Below are 26,567 nucleotides of genomic sequence, written 5' to 3'. Positions count from 1 at the left end.
TTGTTAAATTTAAAAAGGATATTGATTTGAACTGTTCTTTTTGCATTATACTGTTTCATTGGCTGATACCTTATTTCATTTATTTTGGCACTGTGCTCCCATACATATGTGTCCGACATGAGTATGTTGTTACAGCGATGTTGTTTTTTAAAGATCAAATCAGTTAATATTTGAGGATTAGTGTTCGCTTACCGTTATTTGCCTCAACTTATTTCAGGCTAGGGTTTCTGTTGCCTTTTTATGTTTCCTCATGTTCATTGTTTTCACTAATCTCATGGTAACTAATGTCATATTTATGACTTTTCAGATAGTACAGAGACAGGCTGGTGACAGGTGATTTCCAGCTCGCACCGCACAATGGGTCAATGAACTATTAACTATTAGCAGCAGTTACGTAAATGTAAAATTTTGTGAAATGAAGCTTATTGTTTACAATTCTTACAATTCTATTTATAGTAATATAATTATTTATGTATTATAAATATTATATATCTAATGTATAATTCTTACAATTCTATATATAGTACTATAATTATTTATATATTATAAATATTATATATCTAATGTATAACTCTTACAATACTTATTCATATACACAATACATTCAGCTTTAAAACAACTTAAGCATAACCGTATATAAACTGCCGTTCAAAAGTAATGAGGCTGAAAATTCAGCTTGGCATCACAGGAGTAAATTACATTTTAAAATACATTAAAATAGAAAACAGTTATTTTAAATTGTAATAATATATTACGATATTACTTTTTTTTTTTTTTATTATTCAAATAAATGCAATAACTATTTACAGCAATTCATGAATACATTTCTAATAAATTAAATAGCATGCCAAGTATTTTGTACGTGTCCTTTCTTTCATGTTGTCGTTGCATAGTCTTCATCATGGTTTGCTGTGCTGCATGGGGATGCTCCAATCGCTCAGAGAAAGGTGTGCGAATGTATGGCTTCCCCACTGACATGGAGAGGAGAAAAAAAATGGTTGGCTCAAGTCAGCAGGAGCAATATAAATAAAAATTACAACAACAAAAAAATGTGTGAGGTATTTGCAAAGATTTTACAATTAATAGGGTGTTCGTTACTAACTTTATCCAGCTCCAATCCTTGCCTAATCTGTTAGTTATCCGATAACATCCCTTATCTCCTAATTTAATGAGTAATACTCAACTATAAGGTATTAATTTACAAGTTATTTTTATTTAGATGTACTGATAATATACAGAATAAGATAATATTATTCTTTAAACGTCTCACCTTTTAAAAGTGCGTCGCCTTCGGTTTGTTCTGCTTCATCTCTACGGCGCGGCATGTGTTTGCTGCTACTTATAGGAACTATTGAGAGGCTCCACGAGCCGCCATTGCTGTAAAAAAAAAACGTTCCATTGGAGTCAATGGAGTTGTCGCAACTCTCTCTATGGCTCTGGTCTTAGCAAAAGCTACACGAATATTATTGGCTACAGCGTCTTTGAAAGACAGCAGTTTCAGCCAATCAGCAGCAGGGATTGAGACGGCTCACACGGGCGCCTTTGACAGACAGCAGCTTCAGCCAATCAAAAGCAGGAACTGAGACGGTTCACACGGGCGGCCTTTGACAGATAGCAGCTTCAGCCAATCAGCAGCAGGGACTGAGACGGCTCACACTGGCGACGAGGCGCAGGAAGTGGTCAGACACGGTCACCCTCCATTTTCGATACCGCCGTTACGACAATTTGCTTGAGAGGGAAAAACGGACAGAAAAGGTACATATTTGGATTTCTGCAAACACAATATTATTAATGTTTATTAAGTGACTTAAACAGACATTAAATGGTTTTCCGTGTATGCATGTGCGTTTTCTGAGCAGATTGCTTTAATCCATAGCATGCTTATTATCGCGAATGCTAATTCTGCAGTTTATGGTCAGGTGATTGTTTTGACTCATGAACGGGTCGATTTAGCTCATGCATGTTGTTGCATTTTGTGTATTAAAGCCTAAATACGCTTTCCATGCCATGGAATGACTGTTTATTTGTTGAATAACACCATCTGCTAGCCAGAAAGCTCGAGGCTAATATTTTAGCGAGTGTCCGTGAGCGCGCATAGTAATCAATCAATTGTTTGCGTTTGTTTACTCAGACTTTACAGGCGCACAGTTCGGCATACACTGCTGTTGGAGGTGCATGAACCATGAGCGGGCTCAATGTTAAAAAGCTCAAAGTGAATGAGCTGAAAGAGGAGCTCCAGCGTCGAGGCCTGGACACCCGCGGGTTGAAGGCGGATCTGGTGGACAGATTGCAGGCGGCGCTGGAGGCCGAGGCGTCAGGCGATGCTGCACCGGGCGAGGAGGAACAAGACCTGGAGGCTGGAGATGGCAATGATTATCAAGATGACGGTAATACATATATTATTTGATTTGCTTAGTTTCTTAATGTCAGTGTTGAACCAGCAATCCAGATTGTGTCGTTGCTAATGGAGATTGTCTACACTGATTACTGGAGATTATTTTCAAAGAGGGTCGGTTGGTAATGAGACCATCATAAGGGCCCCCTTCCAATATGTATCATGCATCCATGAAGCACAGCAAGCACTGATTTATATATATATATATATATATATACACACACACACACACTAGGGTTTTGAAAAGTTCGTACTTAAATCTAAAAATTGTAGTTTCCGGGCCTGGTAAAGTTTTGGAAATTAATAAAATCTTTCAAAAGTCAAGGACATTTCTGTAGTGAATATAAAAGTTTCTAGTTATGCTCAGTTTTTAAATGTTTTGTTGGTTAGAAATTGCTCTTTGTGGGTGCAATCTCTATAAAAGGAATTTAAAAAAATGCACAAACGATTGGAAATTCATTATATTATTATAATGCTGTTTTTATGTTGTAAGGACATTAATGCAACAAACATTTTTATTCATTGCAGATGGGGAGCAAGATGATGAAGACTCCAAGGCACAGTTTGATGATGGAAACAGTACAGACACCTTCCAGGGTGGGTACGATGATCAGGGAAATGAGAATAATGAAAGCAACGAGGACCGCACTGAGACCCCCGTCTCTGGTTTTAGAAAGAGCGGTTATACATCAGATGTGGTTTCGGGACAGATGACAGAACAGTTCCAAGATGACCAGGATGAAGACCAGGAGCCCGAGGGCAAGCAGCCATACCAGGAGGTGAAGCAGGAATATGAGGAAACTCCTTCACAGGCAGAGCAGAAGCTTGAGGAGCCAGCATCACGCCAGATGCCAGAGAGAGACTCAAGTCGACAAACCCATGAGGAAGGACTGAGTGAGTCTTGTTAAATGCTTCTTTTAACTTCAGAGTTCCCACCGCCATGGAAAACCTGGAAATATCTGGGAATTTTGAAATTGTGATTTCCAAGCAAAGTCCTCAAAGTCATGAAACTGAGTCTCCCGACCTATTCGCACTGCAATTATTTTACATGGGGACATGAGGTAACTACAGTATTTACAGGGGGTAGTCAGTGATTTTAGTGCCGTCCGAATCCGAAATGTCTTTTTTTTTTTTTCTCCCACCTCCCGCGAGGAAATTCCCAGCCAAATTACCTACTGTTTTTGACAAACCCAGAGGCCGTGTGATAATATTATTACAGTCCGAATCCACATCTCTGAGTTTATAATCCAAAAGCCGTTTTGGAAATCCTTTTAGACCACTGCTAAGTGCCGTACGTTTGCGCTACACATGGTAACAGCTCTGGTGGTAATGGACAGTTGTGAAAGTTGGATGATTGTGTAACAGAAATATTTGAATAATTCACATTAATAAAATTACGTCGGCACTCCACCACAGTGAGTGGGAACTCTTTAAGTAGAAGGGAAAGAAAAACGAGAGTGAGATCATGTAAACTTTTGAAATGTAATTGAATAAAATGTAATGTAGAAACGTTTTCTAAATACATTTATACATACGGGCATTTATACGAGTTGAGTAGTCCCAGAAAAGTTGCTGGGTTAATGTCTATATTATTTAAACGGTTTAATTTCCACTTTTTAAACACTGACAGATCATTCCAAATGATGTCTGTGATTTTGACAGGTAAAACATAAGAAAACTTTACTGTACTTGATATGTGTGCTTAGGAGAGAGCATGCAGGCGTTCGATGACGAAACATGCATACCCCCATTGACAGATTTATTGGGCTGCATTGATTAAAAGTCTTGTCCCTGCAGTTACTTGATTCCTTTAATTGTTCTTAGCAAGAATTTTGGCTTGTTCTATATGTAAAAATGTTCACTGTAAATGTCTGCAGCGAGGATCCCTCCTGCTTTAAAAATGTTATTTTCACTTTAGCGTAATTCCAAACATATTTTAAAGCAAATACAGAGGACACCGTTTGTGGATTGAAGAATTTTCCATATAACAAGCGCAACTTCAATCATGTGATTGACAAAAAGTCTTGCTCGTTAATTGAGTTTATTCACAGAAGAACCATGAAACTTTACTTTTACTGACATCATCCTGAGAATCACGGACAGGACTTGTTTTCCCTGAGGAGGTCAGAGAAATTCATGTTTCACAGATGTACTTAGTGATTTTAATCCCATCCGAATCTGACAAGTCTGTGTTTTTCTAACACAGCCTTTAAACAATTCCAGAGCAATTTACCTTCTGTTTTTCATTTAACTCGAGGGTCCTCTGAGAAATCTAATCCCGTCCGAATGCTAATGTCTGTGATTGCTGATTATTGAATTTTCACAACGCTTCTCACTTTCCTATTTTGATCTAACTACCGTCTAGAACGGCTGCTGCACGGCTTTCAATTTGGATTTAGATTTGTTTTTCCATCAATGGAAAAATAAGAAAATAAAATTATAAATGAGAAACAAATTGTGGAAACTGCACAGACTGGACACTGTAATATCAGTGCCAGGTAAGACATGCATCGTAATTTATCTGCTCAATTACGTAATGTTATAATTATTTTATTCACTGATCAGTTTTGTATATTTCAGTGGGTTTATTATTTGCAGCTATTTCTATAAACTTGTGTGAAGTTTATTTTAATAGGCTTTTTTAAAATAGGTAATTTATAATGCATAAAAATCAAAATATGGCTTTAGAGTAATCTTGCTAGCAATAGGCCTATCTGTGAAATGATGTCTAAAAATCTTTATTCAGTAGTCATAAATGGCTGGAAAACCATTGTTAAAAGTTTAGAAACGCTTTAGGTTTCTTTAAGACAAAACCTGCATATGTTATGCTGTGCCAGTCTTGATATGTGCGGTAATGTGTTTGATGTTGGTTTTGATGTATTTATCCAAATCTTTCAGAGGGTGATGAAGTGAAGGCAGAGTGTAAGAAAGATGAAGATGTTCCACAGCAAGCTGAACAAGCCAACGAATGGGGCGCTATGGATGTACAGGTCAAAACGGAGGATGATAGAAACTCGTCGCATAATCGCAAGAGGCCATATGATGACAGTCGTGGATATGGATACTACGAGCATCGTGATGACAGGAGGTAAGTTATGCCTCCTTTTGATTTTATTTTTTTTTTTAAATTTCATTTCATTGCTCAATCTCATAGTTGTCTTTGGTTGATGTCATAGGGGAAGATCACCACAGCCCCCAGCAGAAGAGGAGGAAGAAGAGATTGACGATAAGCTTGTGGTCATTGACACCTGTGAGTACAGTGAAGGAAAGAGCCATTTGTATTTACAGTTTCTGTTTGTTCGTTTTCTTTTATGTTGGCTCCTGGACTTAAACATGATGGATTAGAGAATAGTGTGTTGGTTTGAAAGTGGTTGAAACTTAAATATGCTTTTGTTATTGTTTGGAGCACTATATTTACCCAATGCCCTTTCAAGCCTCCTAAATGCTACGATGGTAACCTACTAAATGGTACAATCTGAAGTTGTCTTGTTTGTCTCTAGATAACTGTGACCTGCACTTCAAGGTGGCTCGTGACAGGTACAGTGGCTATCCTTTGACCATTGAAGGCTTTGCCTACCTGTGGGCAGGTGCTCGAGCCACTTATGGTGTTAACAAGGGTCGTGTGTGCTTTGAAATGAAGGTAAGGAAGACACCCGTTAAAATGAGTGCAGTGAAGCAGTGCCATGTTTGTTTGCCTTTAATATTTCACAATGTGCTTCTCTCTTGTTCTTCCCTTGTTTAGATAAATGAGGAAATTTCAGTTAAGCACCTTCCTACCACTGAACCTGACCCTCATGTGGTGAGAATAGGATGGTCCCTAGATTCATGCAGCACTCAGCTTGGTAAGCTACCAGACTACACAAAAGTACCCTTCTTGAAGTTAACAGTATTTAGGGTAAATCTGTTTGTTGAATAGTACAGTAAGCAGTTTGATCAAACCTGCTGAATTAGTGAAATTTCTGCTATTTCTAGTGCATTAATAATGTAATTCAACAGCTCGTTGTTGTATATCACAGGTGAAGAGCCCTTCTCTTTTGGCTATGGAGGAACTGGCAAGAAATCCTCCAACTGTAAATTTGAGGACTATGGGGAAAAGTTTGGTGAAAATGACATCCTTGGCTGCTATATTGTAAATCTTCCATGCTTCTTTATTACATTCCCAATAAAACACACACATAAAATGAGCCTGAAGACAGCATTTTTAATAATATCATCATTTTTGCCACTTTTTTTGTTTTCCATAGGACTGTGAAAGCAGTGATGAAGTGGATATTGCATTCTCCAAGAATGGCAAATCGCTTGGCTCTTGTTACCGTGTCTCTAGAGATGAACTTGCTGGGCGCGCTCTTTTCCCACATGTATTGGTGAAAAACTGTGCCGTGGAGTTCAACTTTGGACAGAGGGAGGAGCCTTTCTTTCCTCTTCCAGAAGGCTTCACCTTCCTTCAAGATGTTCAGTTGGAGGAAAGAATTCGAGGAACAGTGGGGCCTGTCACTAAAGCTGATTGCGAGGTTTGGTGTTGCAATGAACTTTTGGAGATAAATATTCATTACAATTGCATCAAAAAATTTGTTTACAATTTTCAACACATTCTAATATTTCAAAGACTTTCTTCCAGTTTCATCTGCTAGCTACATAATATTAGATTACCATATTGTTATGTTAGCCAGTGAAGCACACTGCACATCAAAACACAACAGCCGTACCTCAATCAGAGATGGTAGTAGCGGTTTTACGTAGCCTATTCTCAGTATTTTGCCTGTTAAAAATGTGTTATGCAACCAGTTTAAATATTCTGTCCAGCTATATGTAAAATATATTTGATCGATAATCGGCTTAAAGAATATCGTGATAAACGATTATATCATCAACCCCCCTGCCAAGGGTCGGTGAATATTTTTGCTTTAAAAATTACATTAATTTATTGAAACATGAAAAACATAAATAAAAAAACATTTCTAAATTCAAATTACATTTTAATTTAAACCAAAAAAGCTATTAAAATAACAGTGATTTCCACCTCCCCAAATCCAAACATGTACCGCCTCCAATGGCTCCATTTGTCATCACTTAAGCGTCCGTCAACAACAACATGTGGAATATTACTAATAGCCTACAGATTAAGAACTAAAGACAATTATAAATGTAAAGACAATAATAATCACAATAAATAAGCCTAATAAGTTCCAAAATAATATAAATGGGCAAAATAATGATGCCATATGTGTGTTCTTATTGAAATTGTTTGTATTTCATTTTGGTAATAGTTAATGTTGCCTGAAGAAAATAATAGTCAATTTTAGGTTCAAGGTGAACATGTCTTTAATTATTTTATGATTTAATCACTTTCGTCTTTGTTTCTTTAATACAAATGTATTATTACTGAACCTGCAGCGTTGCATTCACAATGCATGAACTGTGCCATGGAAATAAAGCAAACTAAACTCACAGCACTTCCTGAAATTATCGGAGATCATTTGCAGCATTCTCATAGACAACATTATTCTTGCAAACAGTTTTCAGAAAAATGAAACTGAGAAAAAAAGAGTGAACAAGCAGCGAATCAGACAGAAGCAATGTCTCATTTTCTTTTGTGTTTTTTTTTATAAATATAACAAATTGTGTATCTTCAAGTGGGTGTCTTTGTTACTAACAGCATTTCTTGTCATGTGTCACTCAAAGACGTCTTGCATGTTGCCCGCCTGTTGCGGCAATTACCCACATATGAAATGCATTTGGACAAGGAGCTCGCAAACTAGATTGAGCCTAGTTAAATTTGTTTGGTGGCGGATGCTAGTTTCTCACACTGACCACAGTTTAATATATTTGGCGACTTATCTGTCAAGCTATCAGTGTGAAACAAAAACACATGGTTATGTTTGCGAGGCATAAAAAAAAGATGTTTAGACCTGGTTTGTAAAATTTTACTTCCACACTGTCCTCTCAGATCCTGATGATGGTTGGTCTGCCTGGTAGTGGAAAAACCACCTGGGCCAATAAACATGCTGAAGAGAACCCTGAAAAGAAGTACAACATCCTGGGCACAAATGCTATCATGGAAAAGATGAAGGTATTGACTTGTTGGCAATCCCTGTGCTATTAAATGTGCATCCTTTCTGACTTCAATCAAAGTCTAAAGTTAATTCTGCTGTTTGTATCAGGTCATGGGACTCCGACGTCAGCGTAACTACGCCGGGCGCTGGGACATACTTATACAGCAGGCTACTCAGTGTCTCAACAGGCTCATCCAGATTGCTGCCCGCAAGAGGCGCAACTACATCCTGGACCAGGTACTGTCATACTTACCTCCCTCTGTGCTGTGCTCACAGCTAAACCCCTTGCCCTTCCTCCTCAACCCAACCCCCAGAGAGACCCACATCCACTGCTGCTCACTGATGCACATGTTCATTAATGCACCTCTGCTCTCTCTGTAGCCTAGCCCAAAGCAATGGTTAGCATATTGTGATCCTGAAGACCTGTTTAAGTCTTTATATCTTTGTCCTGAACATGTTGCTGAATTGTTTTTTGCTTTAACCTTAAAAAAACAACAAAAGAGAAAGAATGCAGTATAGTATGCTTTAGCAATGAATATTTTTGACTTTCTTATGTATGCCTTGTTGTAATGAGATCTTTGCCACACTGTACAAGTAATCCATGTCATTAGTAAGATGTTGAAAAACAAGTAATCACTGCCTGGTGAGTAAGAAAACACCTTCTGTTGCTATTGTAATTGTAAAGAAAACAAGAGAACTTTGAATTAGATTTTTACTTGAGAACTTGAATATTGTGTTTAAAAATGAACAGCAGGTAAGTGGAAAAAACTAACCTGCTTCAAGTTTTTAGGTGGACTGTCTCAAGGGGTTGTAAGGTAGGTAAGGTCAAAGGACATGCTTATGGTTCATTAAGGAAACTGTGAGTATGCACAGGTAGGTACTAAATGTTTGTTTGTCGGGCAAGCTGGTCGTTTGAACATCAGGTGAGTAAAGGTAAGGAAGGGGACCCAGATAGTGCAGGAAGAAGTTCATGCATGTGTTTGAAATGCTTTTCATAGGATTTGGAGTTGAGGGTTAAATTAGTTCAGTTCTGTGTAGGTACTAGACTTGCCACGGTATCGTAATTTTCGCACCCGTGCGGTGTTCACGTTGAAACCGACTAACTGATATTACCGCTGGTTGTACGATAAGTGGTACTATGGGGTAATTTCCGTTAAGTAGTAGCCTACATAATAACGCAAGGCAGCTTGATTTCAAACTTTAAACTTTTATATTTATTTATTCAAAAAAGTTCAAATGAAATAAAAAAAAAAAAGTGTGGTTAAAATGTGTGTTGTTAAACTTTTTAAAGATGGCTTTTCAACAGTTTTGATGGGCAACATCTCTTTGGCAACGAACCAAATTCATCCATGCATTCTCTCCATCATGGGCTACCGGTTGAGTATTAATGGCACTTTTCCACTGAACGTTATGGTTCGACTCGCTTGCTTTTCCACTGTTGTTTAGTGCTGCCTCAACGTGTGTGGGAATATAGGTTTAGCGTCATAGTTGTGCCACCTCTACTGCCGTGATATCATCTTAAAACAATAACACGACCGCAAGCTGTTAGCTACTAGTTCATTGTGCTGCATAAAGCAGTTTTGCATGGTGATTTTACAACCATTAACTGTTACAAGTGTAACAGTTAAATTTGCCTGGATGTTTTAGAAGCAAGCTTTCCAGTAGCTGGTCAACTAAAAAAAGTGAATCTTTCAAGCAGAGTATAGAGTTAACATACCATCCTCCATCGTGGACTCCAACACTCTCCCTCCCATTGCTTGTTGGTTTAGATAGCGTCCATTTGGTTGAAGCACTTCCACTTTTCCTTGATGGTTCTGGTTTCTTATTTATTAATATCCAATTACACTTAAGTTTTTTTTTTTTACTTTTCCCTACACTACTGGTAGGACCCTGGTGGTAGCCGTGTGAGGCCAACAGCTGAGACACTTCCTTAGAGACTTTTTCGCTTCACAACGTTTTGTTCGTCACTAACGAGAGGAACTTCTGCAACTCATTTATTGACCAATGCGGGGTTTTGCGCACAGCCATTTCTTTTTACAATTCGAAAGTTGCGTGAACAAATGATACTGCTATCGCTGTTGCTAACTTAAAAACTAGCGGGTTGATGTCCCGTGTAGCAAATCCAGTGATGATTATCTCTGACCAAACAGTGATCTGCAGGGTTTTGACGTCACATTTAGTATCAGCTCGGCTCGCTTGGAACCTCGACCGAGGTGGTACTAAAAAAAAGTATCAGGTACCAGGTACTATCCACAGTGGAAAAGCAGATTCGAGTCAAGTTGTACCGTGCAGTGGAAAAGCCCCATTAGTTGTGTGGGAAAATACATAACATGTTATGGGTTATTGCCTTAACCTTTTATCTCAGGACCCAGTTTAGTTGCTTCGGAAGGGTTATGGCTTTGAATGTATGCGAATATATTCAGTCTGTTCCCTCCTAGGGCTGGGCGATATGCAAGAAATATGTTCACAATATATTTACAAAAAACAATATATATCACAATATCCAGTTACATCGTCAATCCCCCTGGTGAGTGATCGGTGAATATTCTTGCTTAAGTGATTTTGCAATGATAATTAAATGCATTTATTTAAACCATTTATTTAACCAAAGAAATAAAAAAAATTAATTACACTTCAAACGAAATTTAAAATAAATTAAAATAATGTAGTCAAAAAATATCATATATAACCACCATTCCATTTACCGTCATGCAAGTATATGCGTCTGACAACAGGTGAAATATTACTAATAAAAATTGAGATCTAAGACAATTATAATTGTAATGATTATAATCAATGAAATATAAATCATGATTTGAAGTGTTCGTGTTTTTGTATTATTTTATGATTTAATCACAGATGTATAGGTTTATATATTAGGGGTGTAAATCAGAAGATACGATCTGATATCGATTCTTTTGGTCTGCGATCCGATATTTGCTGATACTTCAAAGTCTGCCGCTATACGGTTTAGATTTGATTCAGGGCCCTGCGATCGATATTCCGAAATTATGTGACTACTTTACACAATCAAAAATTGTAATTTGCCCTCAAATGCAACCAAAATATAATTGTAATATTTTATTGAGCTCTCTGAATAGTGCAAATTTAGTATCCACTTTGGGACATCCACAACAAAATAAGGTGCTTAAGATGTTGAAAAAATAATATATATATATATATATATATATATATATATATATATATATATATATAGATGATGTAAAAATAGTCACACTCAAGTAGGGTTGTACCGGTTTCACGGTATACCACGGTTTGAAAATTGACGGTTATCATACCATGTACATTTTCTTATCTACGGTATTGAGGAAAAAATGCGCATCTCCTTTTTCTGCCTGTCAGACTCATCAACTTGCGTCTCTCTCTCACACACACACACAAATGTAGCGGAGAAATTGTCAGAGAGAGGCGGGGGCTGACCTTAGTGTTTGTTAAAGCAGTGTTTCTCAACTGGTTTATTCGGACTGGGTCGCAGACAGCAGGGAAAGAGCAATGTCATGGTTCTCCCATTGAAGATATTTCGGCGGCCGCCCTAGTGGTAGACTATTTAGGACTGCCGATGCAGATTTAATGATAATCTCGCTAACAGCTAAAGCAGACATGGGCAATTTATGGCCCGCGGGCTGGATCAGGCTCTCCACATGGTTTAATGTGGCCAGCGGCTCATTTATCGTAAAAGCGTTTTATTTTTCTCATTGGATAATTCAGTTAACTTGCATCGGGACGTCACGCGCCTCCACAAGCGTTTACATGCTCAGGGTTGCCAGATAAGAGACGAAACACCCCCAGTTTGAGATTTATACTTGCGCAAATTGGAAATATTCCGCCTAATGTTATACTTTGTGCAATCTGGCAACCGTGCACGTCTCCCTTTCTCCTTTGATCAAACTTAGTGATCTGTAGTGCAATATTCTGCTCAAGGAAAAGTGTTATATGGCTAATCTGTGTCATTTCTTGAGGCTGCTTGTGATGTTTGGTGCTACTAATTTTGCAGGTAAACCTTCTCAGTTATAAAAGTTGATCTCGGCATCATTGACATGCGAGCAAAAGCAAGCCAGAGACGAATATGTAAATTTATTTTTTATTTGTGCAATTTAGAAATGTTGAAGTCCCTTTGCACCTGTATGTTAATTTAACTCTTGCAGTAATTGTTTATCATATTCATGCAGCCGGTGTTATTCTGTTGTGCGATGGAAGTCAAACCATCGAGGAGACCCTCATCATGACCCTTTTAGCATGTAAACTAGTAATGTTTTAGAACTCGCCCGCTTTGAAAAAAACATTAAGTTCTATAAATAAAAAAATATTATTAAAACAGACCCCTGATGTAGAGATTGTTAAATTGAATAATAAATTAACAGGGAAGTAGAGATAGTAAAATAAATTTATAAGCTCAGCCTTTATTCCTTTTTTTAATGCCTGATAGAAAAGTCTACCTTTGTTGAGTAATACAATAATTTAGGCAATTGCAGAATAGTCTCACTAGTCACAGAAAATTGGAAAAATCAGAAAATTGAGTACACAACTATTTCTGGTTTTAAAAGATACAAAAACCAAATCAATGCCGAACATTGTATCCCTATGCACTACTTAAATCCCGATGTGACCCCTTTATCAAAATGGTTGCCCACCCCTGAGCTAAAGGCTTCTCATCTGCACTTTCGCATGAGTGTAACTATTATTTAAGACTAGCACACTGACATAACCATGGTAATAAGGAGCCTTTCCTTCTGTGTAATATGTGTATAAATATGTAATATTAGTTAACAAACGGGATAATAATGTGCTCGTATAAGTAAATATGCTCTTCAATTTTTAAAAGGGGGAAGAGAAAACTTCCTGATGTCAGCAACTAAAATAATGTCACTTGATGCATGTCTTGTACTTGAAAACCATGAGCAAAACTATGCAACATAAAAGGAAATGTAACCCAGGATACACCACTTGATTTCCAATGTAAAATCTGTCTTGAAGCAAAACCAGTTGAGAACCTCGGAGTTAAAGGTACAGACAGGAGCAGTCTGACTGTGTCCTACAGTATATGTTAATTATTAATAATCATAGGACATTACTAGAGGTCGACCGATATGGGTTTTTTCAGGCCGATGCCGATCTTTTGAAATCCGGGTCGGCCGATAAATGCTGCCGATTTATTTTGGCCGATATGTGCTTGTTTTTAACCTTTTATTTGAAAGCTAAAATGTAACACAAATAATTACTTAAGATAGACAAAATTTCTCAACAAATACATTTATTGAACACTTGACCAATCTGCACTTGTACACTTAAATTAAAAATGAATAAAGCAGAAGTTATTCATTCAAGAGCTGGAAGTGATTTTCTCTTTGCCTTTTGTTGTTTGATTCGCAGTTTTGGTTCAATCGTCAGCATGTTTATTAGACTGCTTCCCCTTTAAGACCGAGTTCAGATCTAATAAGCTCCTGATGCAGCATATTTTCTTCCAACTATTTCCATAACTATGTCCATTTAAGACATAAACTGTGTTTAAGTGACTCTCCAAGCCGGTCGTTTTGACATTTTTGTGTATAGTTGATCGTTTAGACGCATGAAACCCAAAGTAGACTATACTTTGCTTGTCTCGTTGCGGTCTGTTTCGGAGCGCGCACCGCCTTGGGGACGGTATCTCTTGCACTCTTTTTATTATTAAACTCGTCCCGCAATTTAGCAACAAGAGCATTTTACAACAATCACAGATCGTGCTGATTCTGACGTTAAGTTTGAGTTTTAGGGAGAAATGTCAATGCACCGCTGTGAAGGGAAGGAAGTTGTGCTAGACAGAATGCGACTTATGTATAAATATTCTTTTTATAATCTTTGGAAGATGAAATCTTAAATAAAATGAGACTAATATCTCAGATCTAAAGTGTAAGCAGTTCTATCCTCTGTCGTCACTCATTAAGCAGGGCTCGTTTTGTGCTCGCTGTGGCACCGCGTGAGCGAGATCTCTCGCTCTCTCCGACTGCGAATAGCTAAATTGCATCACAGACAAATGGTTTCATATTATTATACATAGAAATGGCTGGCGATATAAAATAACTTTCTCTTTATAGCAATAAAGTATGTATTTTCTTAATTTCTCCAGTACCGACAGCAGAACCGATAACGTCCGAGCTTACCAAAGCCAGTCCTTCACTAGCCTATACTGCGTTGGTATATTTTTATTACTTATTTCTCTGCATTGAGTGACAACCCTCTCAAATATAAGACACACAAACAGAACAAATAAAATTCTCAGATTCACTGTCTGTAATTGCTAAATTCTTGCTTACTTATTGTGACATGATAGCCACCCTTCTGCTGTGATAATGCAACTTCAACTACGCTATCAATATCCAAAGTATCCGAACGTCATGTCGCCTGTCGTGTTTTTTTCTCGAAGTTGGCAGCAACATATCAAAAGTTTTTAATTAAATATAAAGGAGTTATAAGAATTTAATCCTTACCGTTTTCACCAAGGAACTTAGCTCCTTCCTTAGGCACTGGATGAGGTCTGTTCACTCTGCTGGAAAATGACTCTAGGGGCAGTGTGCGTCGAACACGTGTTCCACAACAACACTAGGCTGCCCACAGATGCGCCTGCCTAATAATCGGCTTGATATACTTGGATATTGGCCGATACCGATTATGTTAAAAAAAAAAACGATTAATCGGTCGACATCTAGACATTACTTTAAAAGCTCACTGCTGATGTTATTTTTCATTTAGTAGTTTTATAACATGTTATAGTTACATGCTATTTTTTATCATGTTTATCATTCGATTTATTATTATAATTCTGTTAGCGTTATTATTTGTTCTATTTTATTTTCAAAAGGGAGACTTTTTTTTACACATACTTCAATAAAATAAATGATTTCAATTATAATAGTGTTTGCTCAAAATAAATAAATAAATAAAATATCCCTTCTGTTTTCACTGATAATAGCAATTGTGTAATACCGTGATACCGTGATATTTTCTGAGACTGTTATCGTACCGTGAAAATCTCATACCGTTGCAACCCTACACTCAAATGGTCATCAATCGTTTTGATTACATGAGTTAAGTCCAATTCAAAGTACTTGTTACCAACTATCCATTTTCTTGGCTACAACTTCCACAGTTGTAATGAGCACTTCTGTCACAGTTAACGGGGATAAATGTTATTAAGGGTGTTGATGTGTAAAGTCTTATAACTGATGCTAGAGCTGAGCAGGTGTTTCTTATTCCCTCGTTAGAGCTGTTCTGAATGTGTTGTCAAGATGTTTCACATGATGGTTGGACTTCTCCATGATACTTTTTAAAAGCAAATTCTCATGTAAAATTCAAATGGGTCACATGCGCAGTGATATCGATGGAAGTCTGAATTAAATCACGCATTTGAGCCGTACTGCATTTTGTCACGAGAGCTCACATTTTAAGGAGCGACGGGTTGACACACACGCACTGATCCAGTCACTGGAGTTCGGTTTTGCGGTATGCCCGGTTGATGCGCACACAGATAGCAGAGCATAATTTGGCTTCAAAGACCCCACGCACATCTGTGTCCCACATGAAAAGCCTACTTAGCGCTCATAAAGTGAAATTATTGTAATAAGGTTGCTTCATCACCTGATAGAAATGCGTATGGATGTCGTTGACATGAGTATTAAAGTATTAAAATAAAGTTGTATCTTAAAAAGAAATTCTATATCGATATTTACGCGTTGTGTAGATAATATTGGATCGATGAATCATTACACCCCTACAATATAGAAAGTGACCCTGCAGAGTTGCGCTCAGTGAACTTCTCATAGACGATATTATTCTTGCCAAATAAATTCAGAAGACTGAAACAAAGAGTGAGAACAATCATTAGGCAACTGTTCTTTATTTAAGGCTATTGTATTTGTTAGTCTGTTGTATTGATAGTGGAAGTTCCATTCATAATGGTTCCCCTTTTACCTGGTATAAAATTTCACACCGGTGTTGTCCCTTGTACCGAGTAAAACCGGTAACGCCATACACCGTGGTAACGCCATACACCGTGGCAACCCTAGTAGGTAGTATCAGCTTAGGACAAACTAGTCTTTGGGGTCTGGAAGAAATGGGATGTGGCAGTTACACTTGAGACATCACCAACAGTGGATGGAGCAATGGAGCCTAGAGGCTGCTTGATATTTTATTTTTTTTAGTTGATTAAGTATGAAAATGTTGTAACATAACATTTCATGTAAATGTTCTTTCTTGAAACTTTTCTAGTAAGTAACATATTATACATAATTTCTTCATAACAAACTTCTTATGAGAGATGCCTCCATTTAGAAGAAGAGGAGAAAAAAAAGCTTAGTTAAACTGAGAAAAGAGAATTGTTAAAGCTGGTACCTTGAGCAAACCAGTAAGGGTCCCCTGTATTTTGTCAGTCATTCAGTTGTCTCGCATGGGTCCACCTATCCCGAATTCACGGTAAGTCAGTGGGGGTTGTGAGAGACAACCGCTAGTTATTCCAGAGCAGTAACTATAGACATGAAAAAGAAACTCTCTCACTTTCATCGTTGCAGGAATCCAATCCCCCTCCTACGGAACGCAAAGCCGTAACAAAAGCAAATAATGAACAGCTTCTACTTCTTTCTTGTCACCATTGCTAGACAAATGTATATGGATCAGCCCAGAGACGAAAAATGCGTCCTTTTGAAGGTTTTCAACGCAAGGCTATTGTAATTTGTCCCACGGATGAGGATTTAAAAGAGCGAACATTAAAGCGAACTGATGAGGAAGGGAAGGATGTTCCCGATCATGCTGTGTTAGAAATGAAAGGTAGGAATGCCATGGATAACCAAAACAAATGTTCAAAACTACACACCAGATCTGCTTTTGCTGTTGTTGTTTTTTGTTGTTTTCTGTTTCTTTTGTTTGTTTATTTTAAGACTTGGAAGAACCCACCCGTCCCTCCTTCTGTTAAAAACCTTTTTGCCAGATAAAAGAGCTCCTCTCACCTTTTTCATCTTAACCATATTTTCTTGCATTCTGTTGTGCCATTGCAACCACCACTGCAACCAGTTCAGATAATCAGGATTTGAGGAAGAGAATCTGCAGTTGCCACCTGCTCTCCAATTTACTTTGGCAACAAAGCAGTTTGTATTGGCTGTATTATTATACATTGAATAAATTTTTGGACAGCTTTCTCAGCTGGGTATTTTCCTAATTTGGAGGAGCATATTTTGTCATAGCACTCTTTTTCTGGCAACTGTTTTTAGTTTAATTTTCATCCCCTATGACTCCCCCTTACATTGTCTGCATATTACTCTGGGACAAGTGTTCTCTTACACAGCTAAGGCAATGTTTGTCCGAGAGCGTTTTAACTATCACCACATGCTCAGTTCTCTCTCTCTCTCTCTCTCTCTCTCTCTCTTTCTCTCTGTCCCCTTGTTCTGTCCCTTCCCCTGTATTTTTCTGTCACCATTGTATGGTGCTAATAATGAGTCTCTTTAATGAGTCTCTTTGTCTTTTGTTGGCATGGCTGTTCTTTCCCTCATTGCGTCCCTCTGCTCCCGTAGCGAACTTTGTGCTGCCCGACGCTGGTGAGTTCCTAGACGAGGTGAGGTTAATTGAACTGCAGCGGGAAGAAGCTGACGTTCTCATCAAGCAGTACAACGAAGAAGGCCGTAAAGCTGGCCCTCCACCAGAGAAGCGTTTTGATAACCGGCAAGGTAGCTTCCGCGGCCGTGGTAGCTTCCAGCGCTATGACAATCGTGGTGGACCACAGAGCGGTGGTAGAGGTGGATACCAGAATCGGGGTGGCACTGGAGGTGGAAGCTACCGAGGAGGTAAGTGTGTGAATTTCAAATTTTTTCAGAAGAACCGTCCTGAATTTGCTTAGATGTAAGTTTTGTGCTTGACACTCTGGGAGGCAAGGAAAAAAAAAGATGATTATAACAGATTATTAGACCTCTCCCTGGAATGTTGAATTTTGATTGGTCAATTGCAGCATTGTGCAGTCAAACATCACTAATCTGTATAATTAAAAGGAATGCTATTTTATGCTACATTTTTAAATGACCAATGATTAATTACGTTAATTAAATATTGTGTTTTCCATATTTCAGAGTAGCTAGTCTCCGTTATAAACTAAATGGAAACAAAAAGCACATTATTAACTCACATTAACAGTCTTAACTCACATTAAGTCAATTCTAAATAACTTCTTGTCAGATTCTCATTCAATTGGTAAGATTTCCTATTTTCTTTATGTTCTTAACAATCATTACCCGAATTCTGAACAATGAAGCTTGTCCTTTTTAGCAGCCTTCACTTTAGCTTTAGCAAATAAAAACAGTTTTAAGTTGGGGAATCATATTAAACTATCAGCCGATGTCTGAGTGCTGATAACTGCTTTTATTGGCCAATTCCGATGATTGGCTGATACATTTGTGCATCACAAAAATTGACTGTTGGCCCAGGCAACTGATTTGCATTAGTTTAGACTAAATCTACAAGTAATATAATCAGATCATTAAAAACTCAAATCAGTATTTAATTTCATTAATTTATTTGGTTAGAGGCCGTGTAATAAGCTGCATGATGGCATTATCACATAATAAACTACTTCAAGAAGACCTGATCACCCTGATGCAGTTTTGTTTTTGTGATAGTGACCGGCTGAATGTGGTCTGTGTTGCCTATTAGATGGATACTGGCTATTGAAACAAATTGCTGACAACTGTTCAATTATTTCATTAGGATATAACCGTGGAGGCTACAACCAGAATCGCTGGGGAAATAACTACAGAGATGGAGGTACAAGCAGCCGTGGTGGAGGATACAACCGCAACCAGCAGTCTGGAGGCAGCTACAACCACAACCGTCAAGGCTCCTATAACAAGAGTGGCACTGTAGCCACTGGTGGCTATAACCAGTCACAGGTATAAAGGACTTGCATTACCCAAGACTTTACAAGAATCATAGCTTAAGAATCTGACAAGTCATTGCCTGCAGTTAAGTATCTTTTCATTTCTGCTTACAATTTTTTATTTTTTTTTAGCCTCAGTCCTATAATCAAGGCTACAACCAAGGTTATAACCAGAGCAACTACAACCAGGGTTACAATTATGGCAGCTACAGTCAGTACCCAGGATACAGCCAAGGCTACAGTCAAACCCCAGCAGCCACAGCACAAACCTACAACCAGCAGCAGCAGAGCTACAATCAACAGTATCAGCAGGTGAGTTTATCAGTAGTGGATGTTATTTCACCAAATATCTACTCTAATAATCACTATTTTAGTGCATATAATTTGGTTTAGGGATATTTAACAGATCCCTCAAGTGTTGGCACTTATCCCATACTGTTCATGCTACTGGCATGAATGATACCTTAAATCATGCAGCTTGTTGAGGAGAGGTTTATTATTACTTAGCAATCAAACTAGCATTTTACACCTATTAAATGATAAAACAAAATATCCCATACACTTAGAAAAAGGACCCAATACTTATCTATGGACCAGAATATCATATAGACTTAGTGGGGGGATCTTTTTCATTAGCTTCAGAACTCCTTAACACAGGGTATCCGTGGGGTCTTGAAAAGTATTAAAAGGTGATAAATCAATTTTGGGAAAATTAAGACCCTCTGGCGTTCCCAGTGCGTATTACAACGCACCGAAATGTTTTAAGAGAAGGTTGGTGAACTCATGAACAGAATGGGGAAGTGCAAATTTGCAGCGTCCTGGATGGAAATGCCGGAGTTCAAAGAGTGGCTGCAGCCAGTCGAGGGGAATGTCAGGGAGGTATATTGTACATTATGCAAGAAAAAAATAAGTATTGTGTCAATGGGCATTAACTCGTTAAAGTCCCACATGTGTTGTGCTAGCCACAAAGCCGCTGCTAGCCGCCGAGAGCGGCAGCTCTCCATCGCTAGCTTCTGTGGTAATCGCGTTGCACCACCACAACCTAGTGCCGACGTCGTTACACCACCGGCAGTTGCACCTGAAGCTACAGCTACGACCCGGGCTGTCTCTGCTTCCTCATCTTCTGCAGCCGACATCAGAGTGGCTCTGGGTGGCACAGCAACACTGCGTGCTGAGGTGTTGTGGTGTCTCCACACAGCGGAGAAACACCATTCACTGAACTCATACGAAAACTTGGCTGAAGTTTTCAAGGCTATGTTTCCAGATTCGGATATAGCAAAGTCGTTCACTTGTGGCAAGGACAAAACTGGATACATCATACGATTCGGGTTAGCACCACACTTCAAGCAGGAGCTCATCAACACCATCAACAAGGCTGGCCAGTTTGTGTTAATGTTTGACGAGTCGCTCAACCAGTCAACAAAAACGAAACAGCTTGATGTCCACATTCGATTCTGGGAAGATGACCGTGTCCAATCTAGGTACCTCCTGCTTAGTACTATATATTATATATACTCTATATACTATATTTTTATTTATTTCATTTTCAGCCTGTTATGTGTGTGTTTTGAGGAGTGTCATATTAATAAAGATCTGTTCTGGCTAGGTACCTTGGCTCTCAATTCTTGGGACACGGAAAAGCTGTCGACCTGTTTTATCACATCAAAGTAAGTTAACTTACTAGCATTTCATCTTCAATTTTTGATACTTATGGACAATCGTGTGGCTAAAGTGTAGATTAATAGATGAGACTGGGATGTGGCAAGTGACTAAAAACAGGTTGATGGGGTTGGGGAGGAGGAGCCATGGATGATAAAGAGGTTGGTTGTCTGTCAGAAAGTATAAACATGTATAAATGTGACACACACAGTGGTGTGATAAAGGTTACTGTTGTGTAGATCTGAGATTTGTGTGTGTTTGCGTGCTTGCATGCACGTGTGTGTGTGTGTGTGCGTGCGTACATGTATTTGATTATGCGTGTGTGTGGTTGCTGTGGGTTCTTTGACTAGCAAATTGTCTGAAGTTGGTTCAGAGTGAAGAGTGAAGTTGGTTGACCAGACTAGCAGTTCAGTTTAGCTTGAATGGCTTGGAAGTAATTGGAGCACATTACCTGGATGTACAGTGAAGAACATTCACTCATGTTTGTTAGTACCACTTGTTTGTTTCACTTATAAAAACATATTGGTGTGCTAATATTGTATTTTTTGCTCCAGGAATTTGCACACCAAAAACATTGTTTCTTATAACCATTTTACATATAATATGAGTGAAAATCAGGCTAATACCTTACTGAATGCCAGTGTATTCAAAAATAAATATAAAAGGAATATTGCCATTAATATACTTGCTGTTGTGTTTATTCTCAGGAATGTGTTGCAAAACTGAATATGAGGCAGCTTCTCTCCATCAATATGGACGGCCCAAATGTCAACTTGAAGCTTGCAGACCTCCTCCAGACTGAGCATGCTGAGCTGTATGGTGCTCATCTGGTTAATGTTGGAAGCTGTGGGCTTCACACCCTCCACAATGCACTGAAGGCAGGCTTTACCATGTGGCAGATGGACAAGCTCCTTCGAGCACTCCACTACCTCTTTCATAATGTTCCAGCTAGGAGGGAAGATTTTACTGTTTTGACTGGGTCCACCTCCTTTCCGCTACCATTCTGTGGCCACAGGTGGGTTGAGAGTTGTTTGCCTTACACATTGCAAAAGGATTTGGCCCAAAATGTCTGTTTTTATTTTGCAACAATAAAGTGAAATGAAATTGGAGTGAGCTGACATTGTCCATTTTTGCATAGGTGGATTGAAAATGTCCCCGTGGCAGAGAGGGCAGTTCAAGTGTGGCCAATGGTCATGATGTACGTAGATACTGTTAAGCAGAAGCTTCCAAACCCCAGTACTGCCTCTTACGACACCATTGAGGCAGCACAAGCGGATCCCCTCATGATTGCCAAGCTCCAGTTCTTCCTGGCAATATCCAGGACCTTTAGCCTCTTCCTGACCAACTATCAAACTGATGAGCCAGTTCTGCCCTTCTTTGCCAAAGATTTGAGTGAGCTGCTAAAGGTAATCATTACAATAGGGCCTAAATCTACCCGTGGATGTGTGGTGGTCCACAACTCTGTAAAATCAATGCAATGTGTGCAGTTTTACATAGATTGTTACATAGAACTCACTTGAGATAAAACCTGGATGCCAACAAACACATACACACACCAATTATTTCCTTTCATTTTATTTGTTCCTCTTGTTCACAATAATACAATATAAAATTAATACATAAATTCATAACACATATTTTAAACCAACATTTTTCATGATTAGAAAGAAGCAGTAAAAAGAATGATCTGTTTAATGGTAGGCTAGTAGGATGGTTCTGTCACTGATTACTTGTATCCTTTTAAGAGTCTCCTGCGGCGGTTTGTAAAGCAAGAGCTCCTGCAAGATGCCACTTCCCTGAGGGTGACCAAAATTGACGTTGCTGATGAAGTGAATAGGGTATCCTACAAGAATGTTGACATAGGACTGGGTGCTGAATCTGCCATCAAGGTAATTTTGATATTGACTATTTTCTTTTCAGGGATGGATTTTTGTTCTCTGTACACCAATGCAACTAGTAAAATTTTTAAATTGTACTCTGCTGTTTGTATTATTATTATTATTAGTGGTGCTTGCAAAGCATCACTAACAAATCACATATCTCTGCACCAGAAAACAGTACAGACTTCCGGGTTGACTTATTTCACTCAGGATGGAAAGGAGCCATGTATTGTATTACCTTGCTAACTGCATAGCAACCACATGGGCTTACCCTAGCAACCTAGTAACAAATCACATATTTCTGCACCAGAAAATCGTACAGACTTCTGGGTTGATTTATTTATGACCATAATTTTTGTTCTTTTCAAGTTATAAAATGCTATTTGACGAGTTTTGCCACGGCAAGCACCACTCACATTTTCTTCAGGAAATGTACCTATCTAGTTATTATTATTATTGCCGACATGGAGAAACTTATTTTTAGACGATTAAGTTTACCTTCTTCATCATTTACATTCTATGTTTATAGTCTATGTTGCTTATTTGTCAGGCACTTCAGAGCAAGCCAGGAAGCAGGGGAGGTGAGCTTTTAGTTCTCACCTTTAGGAAAGAGTGCATGCAGGGCCTGGTTAAGATTGTTCAGAAAGTGCAGGTGAAAAGTCCCCTGAAAATTCCAGTGGTCAGGGCCATTGGATGTCTGGACCCCAGAAGCATGCACAGCGATGCAGAAGGGTCCCTCACAAAGATTAAGACTGTAGTACAAACAATGCTGCAGGACAAGAAGTTGGCAGGAGGCGTCTCTGCTGGTAGGAAAAACTCAGAGAAGAAGTTACTGTTGTGTTAGTGTGAAAGTGTCTAAGATTTTTTTCAACACAGAAGATATCTACAGTACACTGCTTACCTTTTTATGTGTACAGACGCTGTGCTGTGTATTTGTACAATGAAAGATTAATAAAATGACTTGAATTATATTTTACCTATTTGTAATTTTTTTTTTCTCTTATTCCAGGTGATGTAATCATACAACAGTTCCAGAGCTTTCTCTCTCTTGAGGCGAGAGATGAGAGATTCTCCTCCTTCCAGCCACTGAAGGAGCGACTTGGGGCAGTGGTGGCTCAGTGGTTGAGGCTCAGGGTTACTGACCAGAAGGTCGGGGGTTCAAGCCCCAGCACCACCAAGATGCCACTGTTGGGCCCTTGAGCAAGGCACTTAACTCCAGGTTGCTCTGGGGGATTGTCCCTGTAATAAGTGCACTGTAAGTCGCTTTGGATAAAAGCGTCTGCCAAATGCATAAATGTAAATGTAAATGTCTTCCTGCATTCAGCCCTCAGCAAGTCTTATCCAGAGCTATATAAGTTTTCTCAGAGCCTTCTACTTTTGTCCCACGGACAAGCCATGGTGGAAAGAGGGTTTTCCATCAACAAGGAGGTTGAAACATGCAACATCCTTGAAAAGTCGATGGAAGCTTTGAGGCTGATATGTGACAAGATCAGTGTCTGTGGGGGTGTATTGAAGGTACCTCTCACAAAGGAGCTCATGGCTTCAGTAGCCTGTGCAAGGTCAAGGTACAGGAGTTACCTGGAAGATGAACGGAAGAAGAAACAGAGTTCCACACAGGACCTCAAACGAAAAGCAGTGCAAGAGGAGATAGAAGACCTGAAAAGGAAACGAACGGTTCTGACAGAGGTGTGCGACTCCTTCCAAACAGATGCTGATAAGTTAGCCGAGCAGGCAGAGGGGAAATCTGGGACATTAATGGCACAACTGATCACGAAGTCCAACATCCTCAGAAGACGTAGTAAAGAAAAACGGAACGAATTGGTCCAAACTGAGAAGCTGCTGGGAACAAAATCAGAAGAACTGAGGCACATGTCAGCATGATTGTTGTTGAGGGTGGAGCAAAGTTTTGTTTTGTTTTTTAATAAACTTTGCTTTGATTTACTATCCCAGCCTATTTGATTTTTTTTTGTATAAGAGTGGTCTATAGTCTTTATCACAAACTAAAACTGTTAAGTTAAAAGTATCACTGATGTAAATGGTTACAGCTTGAAGTGGCGGTGAGGTATTAACAAATATTGAGAAGTTCTTGAAAAAGTATTGAAAAGGTATTAAAATTAACTTCAAGATTCCTGCAAATACCCTGTAACAACACCCTAGCGTTGTGGTGGTATGTGTAATTGTCTTCAGGAAATGCACAAATCTTTTTATATCTGTAGCTTCACAGGAATGATTAATTGGCAGACACCTTTCTGCATTGTATTGTTGATACATGTAATTGTTTTGTTTTTTTCTTTCTCAGTATGCTCAGCAGTGGCAGCAGTACTACCAGAACCAGAGTCAGTGGAACCAGTACTACAACCAGTACGGCAATTACGGCAACTACAACCAGCAGGGCACCCAAGGTGGTCAGGGCGCCCAGGGAACGCAGTAATAGCTTTGGAGCCACTTCAGATGTCCCTCCCAGCTCATTCCCTAAGCAGCATTCCTATTTTGTGTTCCCTCTCCTTTTACCCAATCTTGCCCTTTTTTGCCTGCTCTCTGTAGAATTTTATTCTCTCCCCATTTATGCCAACCTTAAAGGTAACCACATTTCTGTGGACCTCCATTGCTCTGTTTGCGTTTTGCTGGCAAGTGTCCCCATTTTGACCTTATACAAAATATTTGTTTACATACTGCTTAATTTTTTTTTTTTTTTTTTACCTCTATGTACTTGTAGATGAAAAGTTTGGCATTTGAAATTAGTAACGTGTGGTATAGTCCACCCCAAACACTATAGTGTGCTTAGAGCAGGATAATTAAATTGAGGAAGCTTTGCACGCTTGGATTTACATTTGATGTATAGAGACGGGGTGTTTGTGTTCCAATTGTTTTACCACTGATTTTATTTTTCTATCTTTTAAGATTAAGAACCACATTTTGCGTTAGATGGTTATGGGTATTGTTCTGAATGATCATTGGCCTGTATTTACTTACTCATTTAAGACCACGTAACACTTTTGTCAAGCTAGATCATATTCCAAATTTTAATAAACCTTGAATAACACTTCTGATGTCTCAAACCTGTGAAGGTTAGCATTTTCCTTTTTGTACCATTTTAAAATGATTCTGAATAGTCTAATGCGCATCTGTTCTCATGTTGCAGATTAGTAATGATCAAAAATAGCTCCTTGTGTGGATATGTTTTTACCTTGTGTCATGTCTGTAAAGCAGTATATGCATATGGTTTTGTGTCGAATCAACTCATTATTTTGTATTTGAGAATATAATCTGAAGAACCATTTTGTGTTTGTTTTTCTTTTATGATTGTTTTTAAATGTATTGTCCAGCAAGACTATTGCATAAAAAAACTTTTAAAGCAAACATAACAAAAAGGTGTTGAGATTCTTAATTATCAATCAACTATCAAACTTCGCTGCAGTTTTTCCTGCTCAAATTAGCACTGTTAGTTACATTAAGGTAATACTGATTGGTTTATTGTTGAGATTGGTATGTTGCAGAATTCCTGTAGTTGTGGGAAATCCTTTAAATATCGGGGAATGGTAAAACATTTCAGGCCTGAAAAAGTTTTCAGAACATGGTAGTTGGTTTGTTGTTGGTGTAAAGTGGAACTATCGGGCACCGAATAGAATGCCCAAAACAATTTACAGCCCAGAGCTCCTTGTCTCAGCCAA

The 26,567-nt window shown here is 38.6% G+C and overlaps 2 protein-coding genes across 3 annotated transcripts; both read left to right on the top strand.

Moving 5' to 3' along the window:
• Positions 1–1,644: 1,644 nt before the first annotated feature.
• LOC127637169 (heterogeneous nuclear ribonucleoprotein U-like protein 1) lies at positions 1,645–26,272 on the top strand. Its single transcript, XM_052118102.1, has 16 exons — positions 1,645–1,755; positions 2,132–2,387; positions 2,924–3,289; positions 5,294–5,483; positions 5,572–5,645; positions 5,896–6,035; positions 6,138–6,237; positions 6,412–6,524; positions 6,640–6,906; positions 8,343–8,465; positions 8,557–8,685; positions 17,097–17,265; positions 18,006–18,275; positions 19,189–19,370; positions 19,490–19,669; positions 25,196–26,272. Exons 2-16 carry the CDS (start codon positions 2,183–2,185, stop codon positions 25,325–25,327), a joined length of 2,640 nt encoding a protein of 879 aa, XP_051974062.1. The 5' UTR covers positions 1,645–1,755; positions 2,132–2,182; the 3' UTR covers positions 25,328–26,272.
• Positions 20,141–24,795, top strand: LOC127637179 (uncharacterized). 2 transcript variants are annotated; one of them, XM_052118121.1, is made up of 5 exons: positions 20,841–21,024; positions 21,724–22,031; positions 22,155–22,422; positions 22,762–22,905; positions 23,906–24,795. In XM_052118121.1, exons 2-5 carry the CDS (start codon positions 21,745–21,747, stop codon positions 23,912–23,914), a joined length of 708 nt encoding a protein of 235 aa, XP_051974081.1. In that variant the 5' UTR covers positions 20,841–21,024; positions 21,724–21,744; the 3' UTR covers positions 23,915–24,795. The 2 variants fall into 2 exon arrangements, with proteins under 2 accessions (XP_051974071.1, XP_051974081.1); XM_052118111.1 differs by lacking the exons at positions 22,155–22,422; positions 22,762–22,905; positions 23,906–24,795 and having other exon boundaries at positions 20,141–21,024; positions 21,724–21,895.
• Positions 26,273–26,567: the final 295 nt, after the last annotated feature.

Source organism: Xyrauchen texanus, chromosome 4 (genome assembly GCF_025860055.1).
Source record: "Xyrauchen texanus isolate HMW12.3.18 chromosome 4, RBS_HiC_50CHRs, whole genome shotgun sequence".
In the NCBI taxonomy this organism is placed as follows: Eukaryota; Metazoa; Chordata; class Actinopteri; order Cypriniformes; family Catostomidae; genus Xyrauchen; species Xyrauchen texanus.
The sequence above is the reverse complement of the archived record's forward strand: the minus strand, read 5'-3'. Positions and strand labels throughout refer to the sequence as shown.

Excerpts from the sequence above, each read along its gene's own strand:
- LOC127637169 (XM_052118102.1), top strand. The coding sequence starts at position 2,183 with ATGAGCGGGCTCAATGTTAAAAAGCTCAAAGTGAATGAGCTGAAAGAG. Across the intron at positions 19,371-19,489 it reads GTGGCTATAACCAGTCACAG|CCTCAGTCCTATAATCAAGG; the intron begins GTATAAAGGACT and ends ATTTTTTTTTAG. Across the intron at positions 19,670-25,195 it reads ACAATCAACAGTATCAGCAG|TATGCTCAGCAGTGGCAGCA; the intron begins GTGAGTTTATCA and ends TTTCTTTCTCAG.
- LOC127637179 (XM_052118111.1), top strand. The coding sequence starts at position 20,141 with ATGAACAGAATGGGGAAGTGCAAATTTGCAGCGTCCTGGATGGAAATG.